This window comes from Mus musculus, chromosome 1, assembly GCF_000001635.26.
Source record: "Mus musculus strain C57BL/6J chromosome 1, GRCm38.p6 C57BL/6J".
In the NCBI taxonomy this organism is placed as follows: domain Eukaryota; kingdom Metazoa; phylum Chordata; class Mammalia; order Rodentia; family Muridae; genus Mus; species Mus musculus.
This window is the reverse complement of record NC_000067.6, coordinates 178,447,073-178,464,152: the sequence shown is the minus strand read 5'-3', so window position 1 is coordinate 178,464,152 and position 17,080 is coordinate 178,447,073. Positions and strand designations below refer to the sequence as shown.

The 17,080-nt window shown below is 41.2% G+C and overlaps 1 protein-coding gene across 1 annotated transcript in view; it reads right to left on the bottom strand.

Moving 5' to 3' along the window:
* Positions 1–17,080, bottom strand: part of Efcab2 (EF-hand calcium binding domain 2) — a 78,496-nt gene that overhangs the window by 20,361 nt on the left and 41,055 nt on the right. Inside the window, exon 3 of the mRNA NM_026626.3 lies at positions 8,265–8,337. Within this exon, the coding sequence (NP_080902.1) occupies positions 8,265–8,337 (73 nt within the window). The remainder of the gene's footprint in view (positions 1–8,264; positions 8,338–17,080) is intronic.

The window sequence follows — 17,080 nt, the reverse complement described above, 5'->3', positions numbered from 1 at the left end:
AACAACAAAACCAGGCTGTGGAAAGGCACATGCACTCCAGTTTAGCATCCCTGAAATAGAAAATGCAACAGTTAAAGAGGCATTTACATCATCTGGCAAAACAGGTTCTTATGGCCAGAGTCCTGGCTGCAAAGGCCTGGCATGTGGCCATGTTAGAGAAACCAAGCTGCAGGCCCCTTTCATGATGCTGACTAGGCAAATTCTCTGGAGGCTCTAGGCGTGCACCCATCCCTTTCTAACAGTAGGTGGCACTGTCGTGCTGCAGAAGACTCACCCTGGGCAACAGGCACCCCTTGGGAACTGCCACATCTCTCCTACAAGGTAGACTGAGAAATTGAGTTAAACTCCAGCATAACCCAGCTGGGGAGGCACTGGGCCTAGCAGGGGAAGAAAGTAAGTGCATGCTGAAGGGAGAAATGAAACCAGCTAGTGTGACTAGGAGGCAAGTGTCATGGTGAACAGAGGGCTAAAATACAAGACTGGGGAAGTAATATTGCCTCAGGTGCTTCCCATGACACAGGGCCCTCCCCTCTGGCAAGGAACCCAAGTGGGAAAGACTTGCTACCAGGGTGGTTCTCAGGGACCTGGAATAAATAACTGATAACTAAACAGCACATGAAACAGAAAGGTCCATTTTCTCCTTAGCATGGACTGACTGGGACAGATATGCATGAGCCAGATTATGTCCCTTGGAAGATGGTAGAGGAACAACATACTGTCCACTCAGGGCATCAGGGACATCAGGGACATGCTGCTGAAAACAGCCTAAGCAGCGCTCAGCTCCAAGATGCTCTCCTTGTCAGGGAAGTGTAACTTTAATTTTTTGAAGTGCCTAGTTTTAAAAAAAAAAGATTTATTTATTTTTATTTATATGAGTACACTGTAGCTGTCTTCAGACACACCAGAAGAGGGCATTGGATCCCATTTAGAGATGGTTATGAGCCACTATGTGGTTGCTGGGAATTGAACGCAGGACCTCTGGAAGAGAAGTCAGTGCTCTTAATCACTGAGCCATCTCTCCAGCCCTGAAGCACCTACTTTAAATGCTTTAACTTCCATTTTAGCCCACCACCCACCAGAGGTAGTGGGAAAGAAAGGATACAGGGAAAATAGACCTATTTAGAAAGGTTCTTTGGAGCAACTTCCATCTGTGTTGTCTGGAAATCAGTTCAGTTCACAAGTTAGCAGTGGCAGCTTGATCCACTCGCAAACACCTCAGGGATACATCGGCAGTCCAGTTCGGTAGAGTTGGGATAGCAAACATGAATCAGAAGAGTAGCACTACACAGCAGAGACAGCCAGGCCTCAACCTTGGCACAAGTCAGCAGCAGGAGGGACCAGCAGGAATGCCAGAAGTTCTTGGCTATATCTCACTCGAAGATGAGAGATCCACAAGCATTGCATACTAGTTCTATAAACAAGCCTAGCTCTGCCTCCATCACTGTCTGTCGAGTCCTATGTATGCCCTCCAAACATCACGTGACCTCAGCATGCGTGTCTGTCTCAGCTGACATCACTCTGCTAATCAGCCCAAGTCCACAAAAGCAGCAAGAAACTGCAGCACACCACCAGAAGTTTTTTGGCTCATTTCTCTCTATGGAGTCCTGACAAATGTAGCTCAACTATACAATGTAAGGCAGACCAATACATGCACGTCATTATCAAAGAATCCTTCATCACGTGTCCTTTCACATGCTTGCTTTACCAAAACACTCTTTCTCATGTGTCTGCTTCAGCTAAATGTTCCTTCACAAGTCTGCCTTAGCCTTTCACCTGTGTCCACTTCAGCTAAACATTCCCTCACATGTTTGTCCCAGCAAAACACCATCCAACTGACTTCTCAAAGAATGCTTAAGTTTCCATTTCAGGGAGGTTCACTAGATCACTGGGTACACAAACCTGCGCTGATTAACGTCTACAGGCTGATGTGCCAGCCAGCTCTCTCTGGCCCAAGTAATGGAAACCATGTGAAGCTGTTTAATCACAGAAGCTACGAGAAAACCAAAAACTGAAGTACGATGCTATTCTTGATTATCAACTTGACTATACCCAGAATTAACTAAAACCCAAATGGCTGGGCACATCTGTGATGAGTTTTTTGTTGTTGTTTGTTTTTTGTAATCATTTGAACTGGGAAGATACACTTTTAATCTGGATCTTTGATTTAGGAAGCTAGAACTTTAATCCACATCTTTTGAGGTGGGAAGACCTACTTTTATGTGGACCACATGTTCTGCTGGGCAGCAAACATAAGGGACATGGGAGAAGGAAGCTCTCTTTTTGCCTGCTTGCTCTCAACCTTGCTAGCAAGTCCATTCCATTGCTGGCATTAGAGCCCACTTCTTTGGGATTCTGGCATAGACTGAAAGACCAACTGAGACATCCAGCCTGATGGACTGGACCTACTGGATTCTTGGATGTTCCATTCATAGGCAGTCATTGTTGGATTAGCTAGACCATAGCCCAGCTGAAAGTTATTCTAATAAATATGATATGTATATATTGAAAGACTCCGAGAGGAGCCCCTCGCTCTGGCCTCGGGGATAATAGCGGACACCCAAGAACTCACGAGAGACCAAGCTTGATGCAAACCACATGAAGCTTTATTCGGGGAAAGCCAGAGCTCTGGGGACGACTCATATCCCACACAGGGGTAGAGGAGTTGACCACAAGGGGAAAGGGGTCCCAGTTTTTATAGGCCCTCAGGGGGGAGAGAAGAAGTGGGGAGTAGGGGATTTCCAGATCTAAACAATGTCTATTCTCAAGAAATGGGTATGGGAGGGGTACAAGGAAAGAGTCTAGTGCAGGTGTAGCAACTCCGGATTGGCCCCGGCTGTGGTTGCTGGGGAGATTTTCTGACTCTATCCCAGCAACCAATATCACAAACACCTGGCAATGGGCTTCATCAGTGGGCACACACATGGGTTCAAGGAGTGGCCAGAGCATTGTGCACCTCTATTTTTTCTAAATCAGTGAAGCTAGTTCTGCTAACAATGAAATCTATTTTGCCAATCTCCAGGCTTCTGTGACCTTTTACATTCTGTCAGGATCTTTCATATTATGTGTGTGTGTGTGTGTGTGTATATATATATATATGTGTATATATATATATATATATATACAAACATATATAAACACGCAATTATTCTGTAAAAACATTGAAACTTTTATCTGAAAATTAAATTCTCTTTCATGTGCATGAAATTTGCATCTCTAGCTTTTAAATTTCTCAGCTCTCTGCTTTCTGAAGATCAGAAATCTCCTGAAATAGATCAGTTTTTAAATTCTTCAACATTGATTCATTTGTTTAATATATACATGCATTTGTTTAATATATACAGATATGTATGTATATATAGTTGATATGTATATGAATATAGTATGTTATCATATACATGTATATATGTACATATAGTATATACATGTACATGCATATGTGCATTTATGTACATGCATATATAGATGATATGTATATGTGTGATATGTATGATATATACATATCATATATATGACATGTATGATACATACATATCACACATATATGTATGTATAATATAAACATATCACATATATGTATGTATATATATATATATATATATAGAGAGAGAGAGAGAGAGAGATTCTACAAATTCTGTTACTCTACAGAATACTGAGTAATACACAAAGAGATGCTGAGATATGTTTTCAAGAGCACAGAACATTAACAAAATAGAGGGGCCCAGAAAGACACTGCTTTCCACCCACAACAGGCAAATGTGGAGGAGAAGGCGGCTGAGGATGTCTCCCCAATAAAAAACACAGTTCTATCTTAGTCCTAAAACCTAAATCAATAGTCAATAACACAGGGCATTTTTTGAGACATCTTTTACCTTTCCTGTGTAATTAGTTTAAATTCTCTATAATTCTATTCAAGTTAGAATTCAAAGAACATAGATCTTTAAATAGTCTCTCTCCTCCCAGCTCCTTCGCATTGATGATCCTGGATAGCTCTGACTTAATACCAAGGGCAAGGCTGTTGAGTAACAACAGTGTGCAGTAAGATTCACACTAGCCTTCCTTGTCACAGCTGCTGGCTTTTATAACATCCTATACAGACAGGAATTACTTAAGCAAGCTGCTAATCTTAGAATATTAAACAGATGAATCAATGTTGAGGAATTTTAAAACTGATCTATTTCAGGAGAATTCTCATCTTCAGGAAGCAAAGAGCTGAGAATTTTAGAGATGTATCTGCTCTAAAATTCAAACAGATGAAAGCTACAGAATTTAACTTTCAGATACACATTTCAATGCTTTTACAGACTAATTGTGTGCGTGTGTGTTTGATGATCTAGGTAGGGTTTTTCAGATTCCTAATACATATTAAAACGCACATTCTCCTTTCCCGATCTTCAGTCTCACTTCTTTTCTGTTTACTGGGTACACACTCATTCTTTTTTTGTTTGTTTTAGTTTGATTTTCTAGAGACAAGGTTTTTCTTTGTAGCCCTGGCTGTCCTGGAACTCACTCTGTAGAGCAGTCTGGCCTTGAACTCAGAGATCCACCTGCCTCTGCCTCCCAACACTGGGGTTGACTCCCTCTCTTCCTCCCAGTGTTCCTGCCTTTCCCAGCACCAGCTCCAGCTTAATGAGTAAACCATTTTAAACCAGTCATCTGGAACAAGAACTTTGGGTGGGGGGTAGGTGGATTCACAGGAAAAACAGGCCTTCTCCTCATTTTTATTCAAAAACTTTTAAAATTCTAAAGTAGAAAAAAATGTTTTCTTAGAACTTAGAATTTCTTACTAAATATTTCAAAATAGTAATGAGAAGCTGATGCTACTGCTATGGTTTGTGTCTGAAATCTCCCCACAGGCTCATGTTTCCCACCCTTGTTACCTAACTGGTAGCACTATTTGGGGAAGGCCATGGAACCTTTAGAGAGTGAAGCTGGTAGACACAGGTGGCCAGAGGTGGCCCTTTGAAGGTTACACCCACCCTTGCTTCCAGCTTCTCTGGCACACCATGACCTGAGAGGCTCTACCACGCTTTTCTGGCCACAGTGGACTGGAGCCTTCTACAACAGTGGTTCTCAACCTATGGATGGTTACCCGTTTGGCAAACCTCTAGCTCCAAAAAAAATTTGCATTATGATTCATAACAGTAGCAAAATTACAGTTATGAAGTAGCAACGAAGATAATTTTATGGTTGGGAGTCATTAAAACATGAGGAAATGTATTAAAGGATCAGGGTCACAGCACTAGGAAGGGTGAGAACTACTGCTGTTTTAAAACCATGCACCAAACAAGTCTTTGCTCCCTCAGACAGTCTCTGTCAGGTACTGTGCTCACAGCAATGTGAAACAACTAAGAGTTGCCAAGGTGCTGCTGTCTGAGCAACAGTCCTCCTAAGTTTAAACTACCTGCCTTTTACAGTGTTTGAAAACTGGTTTGTGATATATTATTTAATGTATCTTTGAGATAACTCTGAAGTAGGCATTACTATGGAGAGGTTGATAGTCATAGAAATGAAGTGGCTTGCCCTGTTCTAGAATTAACTGCCTTCCCCATCACTCTGCACACTTAGGACTCATAAAGGAAAGGCATCTTTAATATAGCACTCATGCAGCTCTGGCTAATGTGCAAAGAGGAGCTGGCCCTGAATCGACAATTTGACTAACTTACACGATCTTACAACGCTTCTGCATCTCACATATGCTATTTTCCTTAAACCTCTTTACGGTCCTGACCTCACGTTCCACTTTAAACAATTTAAACAGAGACAGGAGAATGCAAGTCTGACCACTTGGACAGATGGGAGATTTACACAGCAAACGTACTTCCAGAATTATTCTCACTATTTCTTAAGTACACCAGTGTTGCTCTTTTTGAACAGTTGCTACCCAGGTTCACCTTGTCCATCTGGCAGAACTGTGCTTTTCCTGATAAGAGCACAGAGCCTTAATGGCAGGGTGGTTGTGACCCTGTGCCACCCCTTGAACTGCTACTTAGAAATATGTTCTTTGAAATGGGATGAGCCTAATGGCCAGTTCTAAATCAATTTTCTTCTTTTGCTATAGAAATAGAGCCTAACTGAAGGTCAATCTTGGTAAATTAATGTTGGATAAACTTTTTAAAATGTATTTATTTTATGTATATAAGTGCTCTGTCTTCTGACACACCAGAAGAGGTCAGCAGATCCCGTTACAGATGGTTGTGAGCCACCGTGTGGTTCCTGGGAATTGAACTCAGGACCTCTGGAAGAGTAGTCAGTGCTCTTAACCACTGAGCCATCTCTCCAAGCCCTGGAGAAACTTTCTTCACATCCCTAAACTTCCATTATAGTACAAGTTTTTCATTCCTACAGTTTCTAACAAGTCTGGTGAGTATAGCTCTTAACTTATAGTCATATTGGAGGCACTCCTTTAGCTAAATTCCACTTTGTGTAACTTAATATTTCCTAAGCAAGCTTATTAGTAAATCCTTTGTAGCATCAATTTTACTACTTCAAGTTTATCTGCATCAACCTAAAATTCCAAACTCCTTCTTTTTAACATAGCATTGAATAAACAAGGACTCTACCAAGTATAAGGAGCAAGAAGACAGGACAAATTCTACTTCGTTGCTTTTCTTTCTCATTCCTTGTTAATATTCCAACAACCTCTCACTGCCCCCAAGCAAAGAAAAGCAACTCTCTTACATGTTTCTCCAACTGGTGGTCTAGGCAGCTTTTTTCCCCCCCCGAAGGTCTCTCTTTGTTCAACTAAAACTTTCATTTCATGTTCAACCAGAGATCTTTCTGGAAAGCAAAATGGAGTATGAAGCTCCAGGGGCATGGACTGTCCATCCACGCTTCCTTTCTCCTAGCCTCAGCTCACACAGCAAATGATTACAAGAGACTTTTGTTTTGGATTAAGCTCCTATACTAGGTCCCAAAACAGACTTAAAAAGAAAAACTGGAGTCACCCATAATAAAGTTAAACACAGCCAAACAGAATTCCCCGCGAAAGCCAGTTTCAATGGGCAAGATAATAGAATCCTTCTGTTTTAATCTTTGGGGGGAAGGGGAGGACTTGCCTGGAGTAACTTGTTAATGATTCTCCTATTGTTTAGCATCTCTCTTCCCTGCCTTATAAGGAAAGTAACTCAAACCAATCAGATCTTTGTTCCCTAGGGTTGAGGAAGGCAGAGCCACCAGTCTCCTCTGGTCAGAAATGCTTACCCATTTCAATTAATCTATAAACACAAAGAAAAACCAATCAAAATCTTTTAACTAATGTGGTTAATTTTTGTTGTTATTATTATGAATAATAGTAACTTTTAGAATTTTAGACTGATTAATATTCTTATTAACCAGATTAAAATTGAAGGATTTTATTTTCATGCCCATTGAAACTGGCTTTCCCTGGGCAGTGGTGGCACACACCTTTAATCCCAGCACTTGGGAGGCAGAGGCAGGTGGATCTCTGAGTTTGAGGCCAGCTGGCCTACAGAGCGAGTTCCTCTGTGCCAGGACTGCACAGAGAAACCCTGTCTCAAAAAAAACAAAAAAAAAAGGGCTGGTGAGATGGTTCAGCGGGTCTTGCTGACTGCTCTTCTAAAGGTCCTGAGTTCAAATCCCAGAAACCACTTGGTGGCTCACAACCATCCATAAGGAGATCTGACTCCCTCTTCTGGAGTGTCTGAAGACAGCTACAGTGTACTTACATATAATAAATAAATACATCTTAAAAAAAAAAGAGAGAGAGAGAGAAACTGGCTTTCCTGGAGAATTTGTTTGGCAATGTTTAACTTTATCATGTGTAACTCCATTTTTTTCTATTTAAGTTTATTCTTTAGTCTATTGTTATTGTTGTTGTTGTTATTATTATTTGTTCTGAAGCTTAGTTTTATTTCCTCAAATAAATAAAAACTAGAGTCTCTCTGTATACCCTTGAACCAACATTATTATTAAATACACCTGTTACTGGTCTTTCTCCACGTGATCAGACTTCTTTGTCTTCACTGGCTTATTTTCAACTAATTTAAAAACTATCAATAGTTGCCTTCACAACTTGATCAAAATGCTTACGGGTTCCATTGGTTGACTTATGTGCACAGGTATTCTAACACTCTCAAACAACACCCTCAGTAAGTTAGGGCAGTTTCAGTTTGAGGTAAGGGTTTTTGGGTTAGTTGTTGGTTGGTTGGTTGGTTGGTTGGTTGGTTGGTTGGTTGGTTGGTTGGTTGGTTTGTATTACAAGTTCTAGAGTCAGCTCAGTGACACTTTCTCAACCATGTACCTACCTCTGCAATGAAATCATGCAGCTCTCCTTCAGTCGGGCAGCATCCTAATGACCTGATAATTGTCCCAATCTCTCTAGAAAAAAAAAAGTTGTGAAAAGTTTTAGAATATAAATTCTGGAGAGGCAACTGTAGTATAAATTATCAAATAATTGTTGAAATTATTTCAGATTACAGGTAACATAGCAAAGCACCTCACTTAAGTACTGGCTCACAAATACATGAGAAACTTCCTGGGAAAAGAAAAGGTTGCAAGAAGCAAAGCAGCCCAAGGTTTTCAATAACTAGCAAATCAAGCCCTGACTAGTTCAAAATCTCAAAGCTCCAGAAAAGGAATAAGGACAAAATGAGGGGAGGAAGAAACAATGTCTGCCACTTGATGGCTGGTTTTAACTGTTGTTTAACTCTGATAGAGAAAGAAAGAGAATATAGGTTAACCATTTAGTACATTAATACACTCCAGCACAATCTAACTGTAGCCTTGCACTGTGGTAGCTTGGGGGCTACAGGAGGAAGAAGAGACAGGCTGGGTTAAATTTTCCTTCACTCTGCTTATACTCCTACTTGTTTCAGTTGAATTCTGTTCTCTTATCTTGCAAAAGCAAATGCTTACAAAGCTATCTGTAGAAAGTTGACTATGTTTGCTAACGAAAGAATGTCCCAATGGCTACCCACATCTGCTTTTGTAAACACACTTAAACTACAATAGAAACATCCTTTTGGTGTTCATGAGACCCAGAGACCACCCTCACAAGGTCTGTGCAGACAGGAATCTTCACATTGTTACTCAAACTATAAAACCTGTAAGAAACTGTGGGATGGAATCAGACTTTGCAAAACACTAGCTTTGGTCTATGTCCACTGCACTAGAAAGTTTGGAAGTTCTGAATAGAAAGATCTACAACAGTGTTCTGTCATAGGAAAGTGAAAATGGGCCTGGATACGATCTATTACTCCTTGAAGACAGAAAAGTATATGAAAAGGATAGAGCCCCTTTTTCTTCCTCTGGAGACATCAATGAAGGCAGCAATGTGAACTACTGCCTCTACTATGCTAAGAGCCAAGTTTGTAACTCATTGGTTGAGCACTGGGCTTGTGTCTTGGGAAGCATAAGTGTCTGTCTCTCTGAAGATGAGTAGCATGCCCAGCTAAATGCCCAGCTAAATGGCAGACAGACACATGGCCAGAGAGAGTAGCTCACTAAGAGTTACCTTTAGCGACATTGCAATGAAGGCAATGCAGAGGGTGGCTGATAGGAAGAGAGAAGGGGAAATGAGGAAGGGACAAGAAGGTGGTATTTAAACGCCAGGCTTTCTAAATGTTTCTGTAGATAGTAATGAAGTGAGATGAATCTATTTCAAGAGCTCTCCATGTGTGAGGCCCTTAGTTCAAATCTGAACACCAGCAGGGATGGAAAGTACCCAAGTCCATGTGGTGGGAAGAAAGGGCAATCACAGTAGATGCCCTGGTGACTCAGAGCTTCCCTTGTTTCCCAGGCTGGATACACAGAGCCTAAGCAATCCTCCATGCTACTCTCACACAAAGCACTGGTGAGAGAGGAGTGATGGGAGCCAGGAGCCTGGGAACACAGCAGAAGGGGCCAGGTGGGCACCGCAGAGCTCCAGATGGCTTCTAGACGGGCTGAGATGCTGGCCGTAGTGAGGAAATCAGGCTGCTGATGCTACAGCCCCAGGAACAGTGATGCTCCTGGGGATGAGAAACAGAGAAAAGAAAACTCAGGCAAGAAAAGGGTCAGGTCTTTGCACTGAAAGAGAAGGAGGCTTAGGAAGAAAGAAAATTGAAAGGGAGATGTAGGAAAAGGCCAAAAGAGATGAAAACACCAGATGTAGCAGCACACACTTGCAATCCAAAGCATTTGGGAAATGTAGGCAAGAGAATCAGCAGCTCAAACCCTCTCCTACACAGCAAGTTCAAAGCCAGCCTAGGCTACATGAGACCCCCATCTGAAAGCAAACAAAAAAGAGATGAAAATGTAATTTCAAGAAACACAAAACAGAAGTGTCAACAACGAGGACAGAGTTCAGAAAAACCAGCAAATGAAACAAAATTCTGAGATAAAAAAGCATCGTGGGAGGGTCATCTAAGGAAGGGAAATGGAATATAATGCTATAAGTGAATAAAGGTGGAATTACAAGGATTACATGGGGTGGGGGAAGGGAGGACAGCATAGAGGAGGGAATATGGGGGTGAACAACTAACATTATAAATACCTTTAGAAAAGCTATTTGAAAATCTACTACTGTAGAAACTTCCTAAAATATATACATGTATAAAAGGAATTTAAATAGAGTCACTATATTATGGGGGAGACAATACCACAAGTAGATATTATTTGTTGCCAAATAAAATTTTCAGTATCAAGAATGGGTTACATCTTTCTGAGTCACTAGCCAAAGGGGTCCCACAGGCTCCCCAAACACCACAGGCTATTTCCAACTTGATGGTAAGATGTTATTGCTGAAGACACCACACACTTCTACCATAGAAAGTGGAGAAATCTAAGTGGTACTCAACTAGAAGATTCACCCTATTGGCTAGTGTTCATAGTGTTAGAAGATTCTAAGCACAGCACCAGAAATCTCATCAAGCTCAATCTCACCCGGCTACAAACCCTGTGAGCTTTAGTGATGACCTGCCTTCAAGATGTGCTTGCTCATTCAATAGTGGCATGAATGTTATGGAATTAACCAATCACTTTTTGGGGGGGGGGGCTTAAGGCCCACTCAAGTCATGGACCCTCTGGAAAACCTACCTCTATTATTTTGCTAAATGAGCATATTCAGGAATAAAATGATTCCTAATGATATATTGGTATGCCCTATGTCTTAGTTAGGATTCTATTGCTGTGAAGAGATGCCATGACCACAGCAACTCTTATAAAGGAAAACATTTAATTGGAGCTGGCTTACACTTTTAGAGGTTTAGTTCATTATCATCATGGTGGGAAGCATGGCAGCATGCAGGCAGACATGGTGCTGGAGAGGTAGTTGAGAGTTCTATATCTCGATTAGCAGGTAGCAGGAAGAGAAAATGCCACTGGACCTGTCTTGGGACACACTTCCTCCAACTAGGCCACACCTACTCCAACAAGGCCACACCTCCCAATAGTGCCACTCCTTATGAGTGTATGGAATCATTTTCATTCAAACCACTATGCCATAGACCAGTGAATTATTCTCAACCTTCAGTAGAGAAGCTTCCTGCAGGAGATGGTCATTAATGCAAAGACAGACAGCAAGACAACATGCAGAGAGGGAGAGGACTTGGAGGACTCAGTCCTAAATGGGCTCTTTGTTTCACCCGTCTGTAGAGGGTCAGGGATCCATGTGGAAAGGGGTGGGGTGGGGCTAAAGAGTAAGAGGTGGTGAATGATTTCTTTAAAATAGCATTTTCCAGACACAAGAGTCAATGTGCACATAGGAACTCACAGAAACTTTGTCAACATTTCCAAGACTTAGACAGCTCAAACCTGACAAAACTCCCAATACAAAAGAGGGAGAGTGAGCACAAGGTGCCACTCCTAGCAAAGAAGCCATTCAAAATGATGGCTTTGGATGAGGGGAATCAGTTTTCTCCAGTGAAATATTCTGATATACCCAGTAAATACTGAGTCTATAGCCATACTCAGTAGAAGATAGCTAACACAAATGAGATCTATGGTTTTTTATGGCTTTTTTTTTCTCTTACAAGAGAGAACATAAAGATAGGTGGGTAAGGAATAGAATTCTAGTGAGAATCTGGAAGTAATTGGAGAATGGGAAAAAAATAAAAATATACTGTAAAGAATAAATACCAATTACTAGAACACTACCCAATTCATTCTATGAAGCCACAGTTACGCTGTGTATTCTCCCTTACAGATGGGACAGTTTCTGTCTAGTCATGAACTTGTCATAACTTCCTCTCCTAGAGGACTTCATGAGAGGTTTTATTTTTTCAACTTCTATCATGTTTAATGTTCCAAATAGACTTTAAAAACTGGTTGAGTGCATATTACTTTTAGCTTCAGAAGATAGCATGTATATTTAAGAGGCATTTAACTATTATAAATTATTTTTGATAACTTAAAAAATGTTAATATAACTGAGTTGTATATTTTAAAATAAATTTTATTAGTAAAAACATCAATTACTAAATAAAAGCAATAGGTAAAATGATATAAATATTAAAAGTTGGCTGAGCCTATTTCCAACAAGTAAGATTTTTAGGTCAAGTAAACTGACTGAAAATTATTTTGTTTTTAATTTTTCTTACACTTCTTTGTTGATTTATTGGGGAGCTGAATGGGATGTGGGAAGGGTACAGGTTAGAAGTGCGTGCTACTGTCCACATGTGGAGGTTAGAAGACAACTTATGGGAGTCAGTTCTTTCTGTCCACTGTGTGGGTCCTGGGGATTGAACTCGGGTAATCAATATGGTACTTGGCAGCAAGTACCTTTACCCACTAAGCCATCTTGCTGACCCTGAAAATTATTTTAAGAACCCACTTAAACCTATTTTGGGGGACAGAGGATTTAAGACAGGGTCTTGCTATAGATCTGGCTGTCTTGGAGCTTAGTTACGTAGACCAGGCTGCCTTTGAACTCACAGAGATCTGTATCTATCTGCCTCTGCCTCCCAAGTGCTAAGATTAAAGGTGTGTGCCACTACACCTGGCTCCTTCAACCTATTTTTAATGAGCTGGGTATGGTGGCCCATACGTATAATTTCAGCACTCAGCAGGCTGAGATATAAGATTACTACAAATTCAAAGCCAACCTAGTCTACATAGCAAGTTTTGTCATAGTCAGGGCTACATAATGAGACCTGGTCTCAAAAAACAAAATAGCAACAATGTAAACCTATTTTTGTAAGTGCACATAAACATAGAGGCCAGAGGTCTATGCCAGCTATCTTCCTCTCGCTCTCTACCTTAGTTTTGAGATAGGGTCTCTCACTGAACTGGAACATACCAGTTGACGAGCCTGGCTATCAGTAAGCCCAGAGAGTCTCTTGTCTCTGCCTCCCCAGTGCTGGAATTACAACAGTCACTGCCACATCCAACTTTCTATTTAGGTGCTAAGAATCCAAACCTAGGTCCTCAGTCACAAAAGCACTTTTCTACTTAGCCATCTCACTGCTCCAATCAAACCTTTTAATATCATTAAAATCATTAAGGCACTTTTAAATTTTATTTGTATTTTGAAAGAGTCTTTTTATGCTATCCCTGAACTCAAAGCAATCCTCTGTCTCAACTTTCTATGTGTTAGGATTATAAACATGTATCATTGTGCCTATCTAATATTTAAAACTTCTTATGATAGGTATGGTAGCATACACCTGTAATCCCAACACTAGGGAGACAGGAGGACTGTCATGAGTTCAAGACCAGCCTAGTCAACACAGTGAGATTCAGGCCAGCCAGGATTACATAGTGAGGCCCTATCCCCCCCCCCAAAAAAAAACAACAAATGCTGTAGAAACAGGCAACTCTGGGGTGTTATTTGTTTGTTTGTTGTTTTTTGAGGAAGGGTTTCTCTATGTAGCCCTGGCTGTCCTGTAACTCACTCTGTAGACCAGGTTGACCCCAAACTCAAATGCAAATATCTGCTTGCCTCTGCCTCCTAAGTGCTGGGATGAAAGGTGTGAGCCACCATGCCTGGCTTGTTTGATTTTTTATAAAAGATTTATTTACTTATTTTTATGTGTCTCTGTGTATGACTGTGTCCCATGCATGTGGATACACAGGAGGTCAGCTGAGGGAATTAGATTCCCTGAGTTAGAGTTCAGGTGGGTGTGGGCTCAACATGAGCTCACTTATTGGTTCAGTATGTGTGTTGGTCCAGTAGGTGTGTGGTCCAACACGAGTGCTGGGAACCAAACCCAGGTCCTCTGCAAGAGTGCCCTTAACTGCTGAGCCGTCTCTACTGCCTGACCTCTTTAAAACAAGTTAAAATGATTTTAATATCAGCTAGTTTTTAACAATGGTTTCAGAACGCTTTTCTAAACTGGCTTCTGCACATCAGTCACTGATATTGTGGCTACTGCTATTTCAAACAGCTGATGCAGGAGCCTGTAGACAAGTTAATTTCCTCCATTGACTAGAGTGGTTAGAACCAACTCACTTAGTAATCTACTATGCAAATAAAGCAGAAATCAACAAAAGTCTTATTTAAATTTTTTAAAGCTTTTTAAAATATTATTTTCTTCTCTATAAATCGTTTATGGGATTTTTAATAAACTGACAAATGAAACAACTATTTTATATAAATGTTTTAAAATATGGAAACTTTCATGTATTTTATTCAAATGCATAGATTCCTTATATTGATAAATACAAACCAGCTCTAAAGGCTTTTAAACAGAAGAATTTATTTCTTCATGTATACCATTCAGAAAGAAATGTCACTTAGACAAACAGGTCATGAAGAGCAACCCAACAGAAGAATGGGATGGGTTCCTGATGGACATTCAGTGGGTGTAGTACCCCACTGCTGACACGGGGTGGCAGCAGAGCCACTGAGCTAGACTGAGTCATCCATAAGGGCAGTCAAGGTCACAAACAACAGAGAGGACAGACCAGGGACATCTGATGCACACACCACCACCACCACCACCACCACCACCACCCCCCACCCCCCCACCCCGCCCATCCCCAGTGAGAACAGACAGAGGGCATCTGATGCAATTATGAGGGGCAAAAGGTGCAAAACCGTTTACCCTCTATAATATAACTGCTGTTACACTAAGTATCAGTAAGCAAAACACAATTTGGAAATTTCTAGAACAAAGCAGAATTTTGGAAAATGGGTTCCCATTCATTTAACAAACATTTACTGAAGACTGCTATGCCGGGTACTTACAGAAGAGTAGAGAACAAAACGAAGACCCTGCCTTCTTCCCCTATGAGGGCATTTTTCCTAGATCCAAGTTATTTTAAAACCAAATAATAAAATAAATCTAAAACAAGGGCAGATTTTCTGTTCCAAAATGGCCTCAAAGGCCTTCCTAATCAACTGAAGAGCCTGTAAAAGAGAAGAACAAGGAGTTTCTGCCTCTTATTTGCTGCAAAGCTATTTCTTCTTAGTCTCTGTGCTAGAAGTTACAGTCCCAAAAAGAGCGCTGGCTCTGTAAAAACCCGGACACTGCAGAGACAGAATCAGTAAGTTAATGACACAGCTACTTTTGCTCAGTGCTGTGACTGCTGTGGGGATGAGAAGGACGAGCCCCTGTTCTCGCCTTGGAGCTTACTACTGGGAGGAACAGAGCACAAACATAACTGAGCACAAGCTAATTTTAGTCAGTGATAAGGGCTCTGAAGAAACCGCATCATCATTGCTGCTTTTGTGCCTGTATTAGCTTGCTGAAGCTACCTTGAGAAAGTATCACACGGTGTGGGGGTAGGGCATGGAAGATAAACACTGTCAGCAACTTCTTTTCTCACGGCTCTGAGGGCTGGAAATCTGGTTTCACCCCAAAGCCTCCCAGCTTAACTTGCAGAGAGAGCCCTTGCTATGTCCTAACGGGGCATCCCTCTGAACACAGACACCCTGGCATCTCTCCTGGTATAAGCCAGTGGTAAGCCACCTGCCTGGCATGCACAGGGTGAGAGAGCCAGAGAGAGCAATTAGGCCTCTCTCTCAGCACCGGTTTTAAATCCAATCATCTCTGTAAACACCTGACTTGCAGATAAACTCACATTTTGAGCTAGCAGATACTAAGATTTTGAAACACTTCAAGTCCAGTACAGGCAATAATTTGCGTCTTCATTGTTGTTGTTGCTGTTATTGGTGGTGGTAGTTAAGATCTCAAAAGCACAGCCAACAAAAGCAGTGATAGGCAAATGGAATTATGCCAAACTGAGACTTTCTGCACCAAAGAAAGAGACGACAGATGAAGAGACGAATATAGAATAGAGGAAATATTTGTAAATGATGTATCTGAAAAGGGATTAATATCTAGAAAATATGATGGGTTTGAACAACTAAAAAGTCTCTGGATTAAAAAAAAAGCTAATGATCTGAACAGACATTTTCTAAGATGAGATATACAAATGGTCGACAGACAAACATGAAAATATGTCCAGTGTCACTGCTTACTAGGGAACTGTAAAGCCAAACCACAATGAGATATCACCTCACCCCTCAGAATGGCAATTAACAAAACACTGAAAAGTACAAATGCTGGGGAGGGGAGGGGAGGGAAGGGGAAGGGAGGGGAGGGGAGGGGAGGGGAGGGGAGGGGAGGGGAGGGGAGGGGAGGGGAGGGGAGGGGAGGGGAGGGGAGGGGACGGGAGGGAGACGAACAGACTATTGATGGGAATGTAAATTAGTGCAAGACTAAAACTGGAGATACTGCCATAGCTAGGAGGAAGAGGTTGGAAGACAGACAACCCAGGGGTCTGGTCTCTCTGGCCACTCTGTGGGACCCAAAGATTTCTCTCAGGTTGTCAGGGCTACTACACACAAGTGTTTCTCCCTGTTGAACCATGTCACCAGCCTTCTGTATAAGAATCTTGCTACTTTACTAAAATTCATTTTTCTTTGCAATAGTTTTCTTATCAGTTCTTCTGGGTTCTCTAGATATTTAGTTTTCTTTCCTACAAATAGTTTTTCTTTCTCCTATCTTTTCTACCTCCTACCATATCATGTCCAGTACTTATGTCCATGTCACTGCTTGCCCAATTATGTTAATATTAATTGACAATGGTTAATGTAGATATCCTTATCTTGTTCATAACTTTAACAAAATGGCGCACTTGCCTCCTCTCTAAGGAAGAACCTCAGCTTGGGGCTAAGGAAGCATTCTCTAGTGACTGC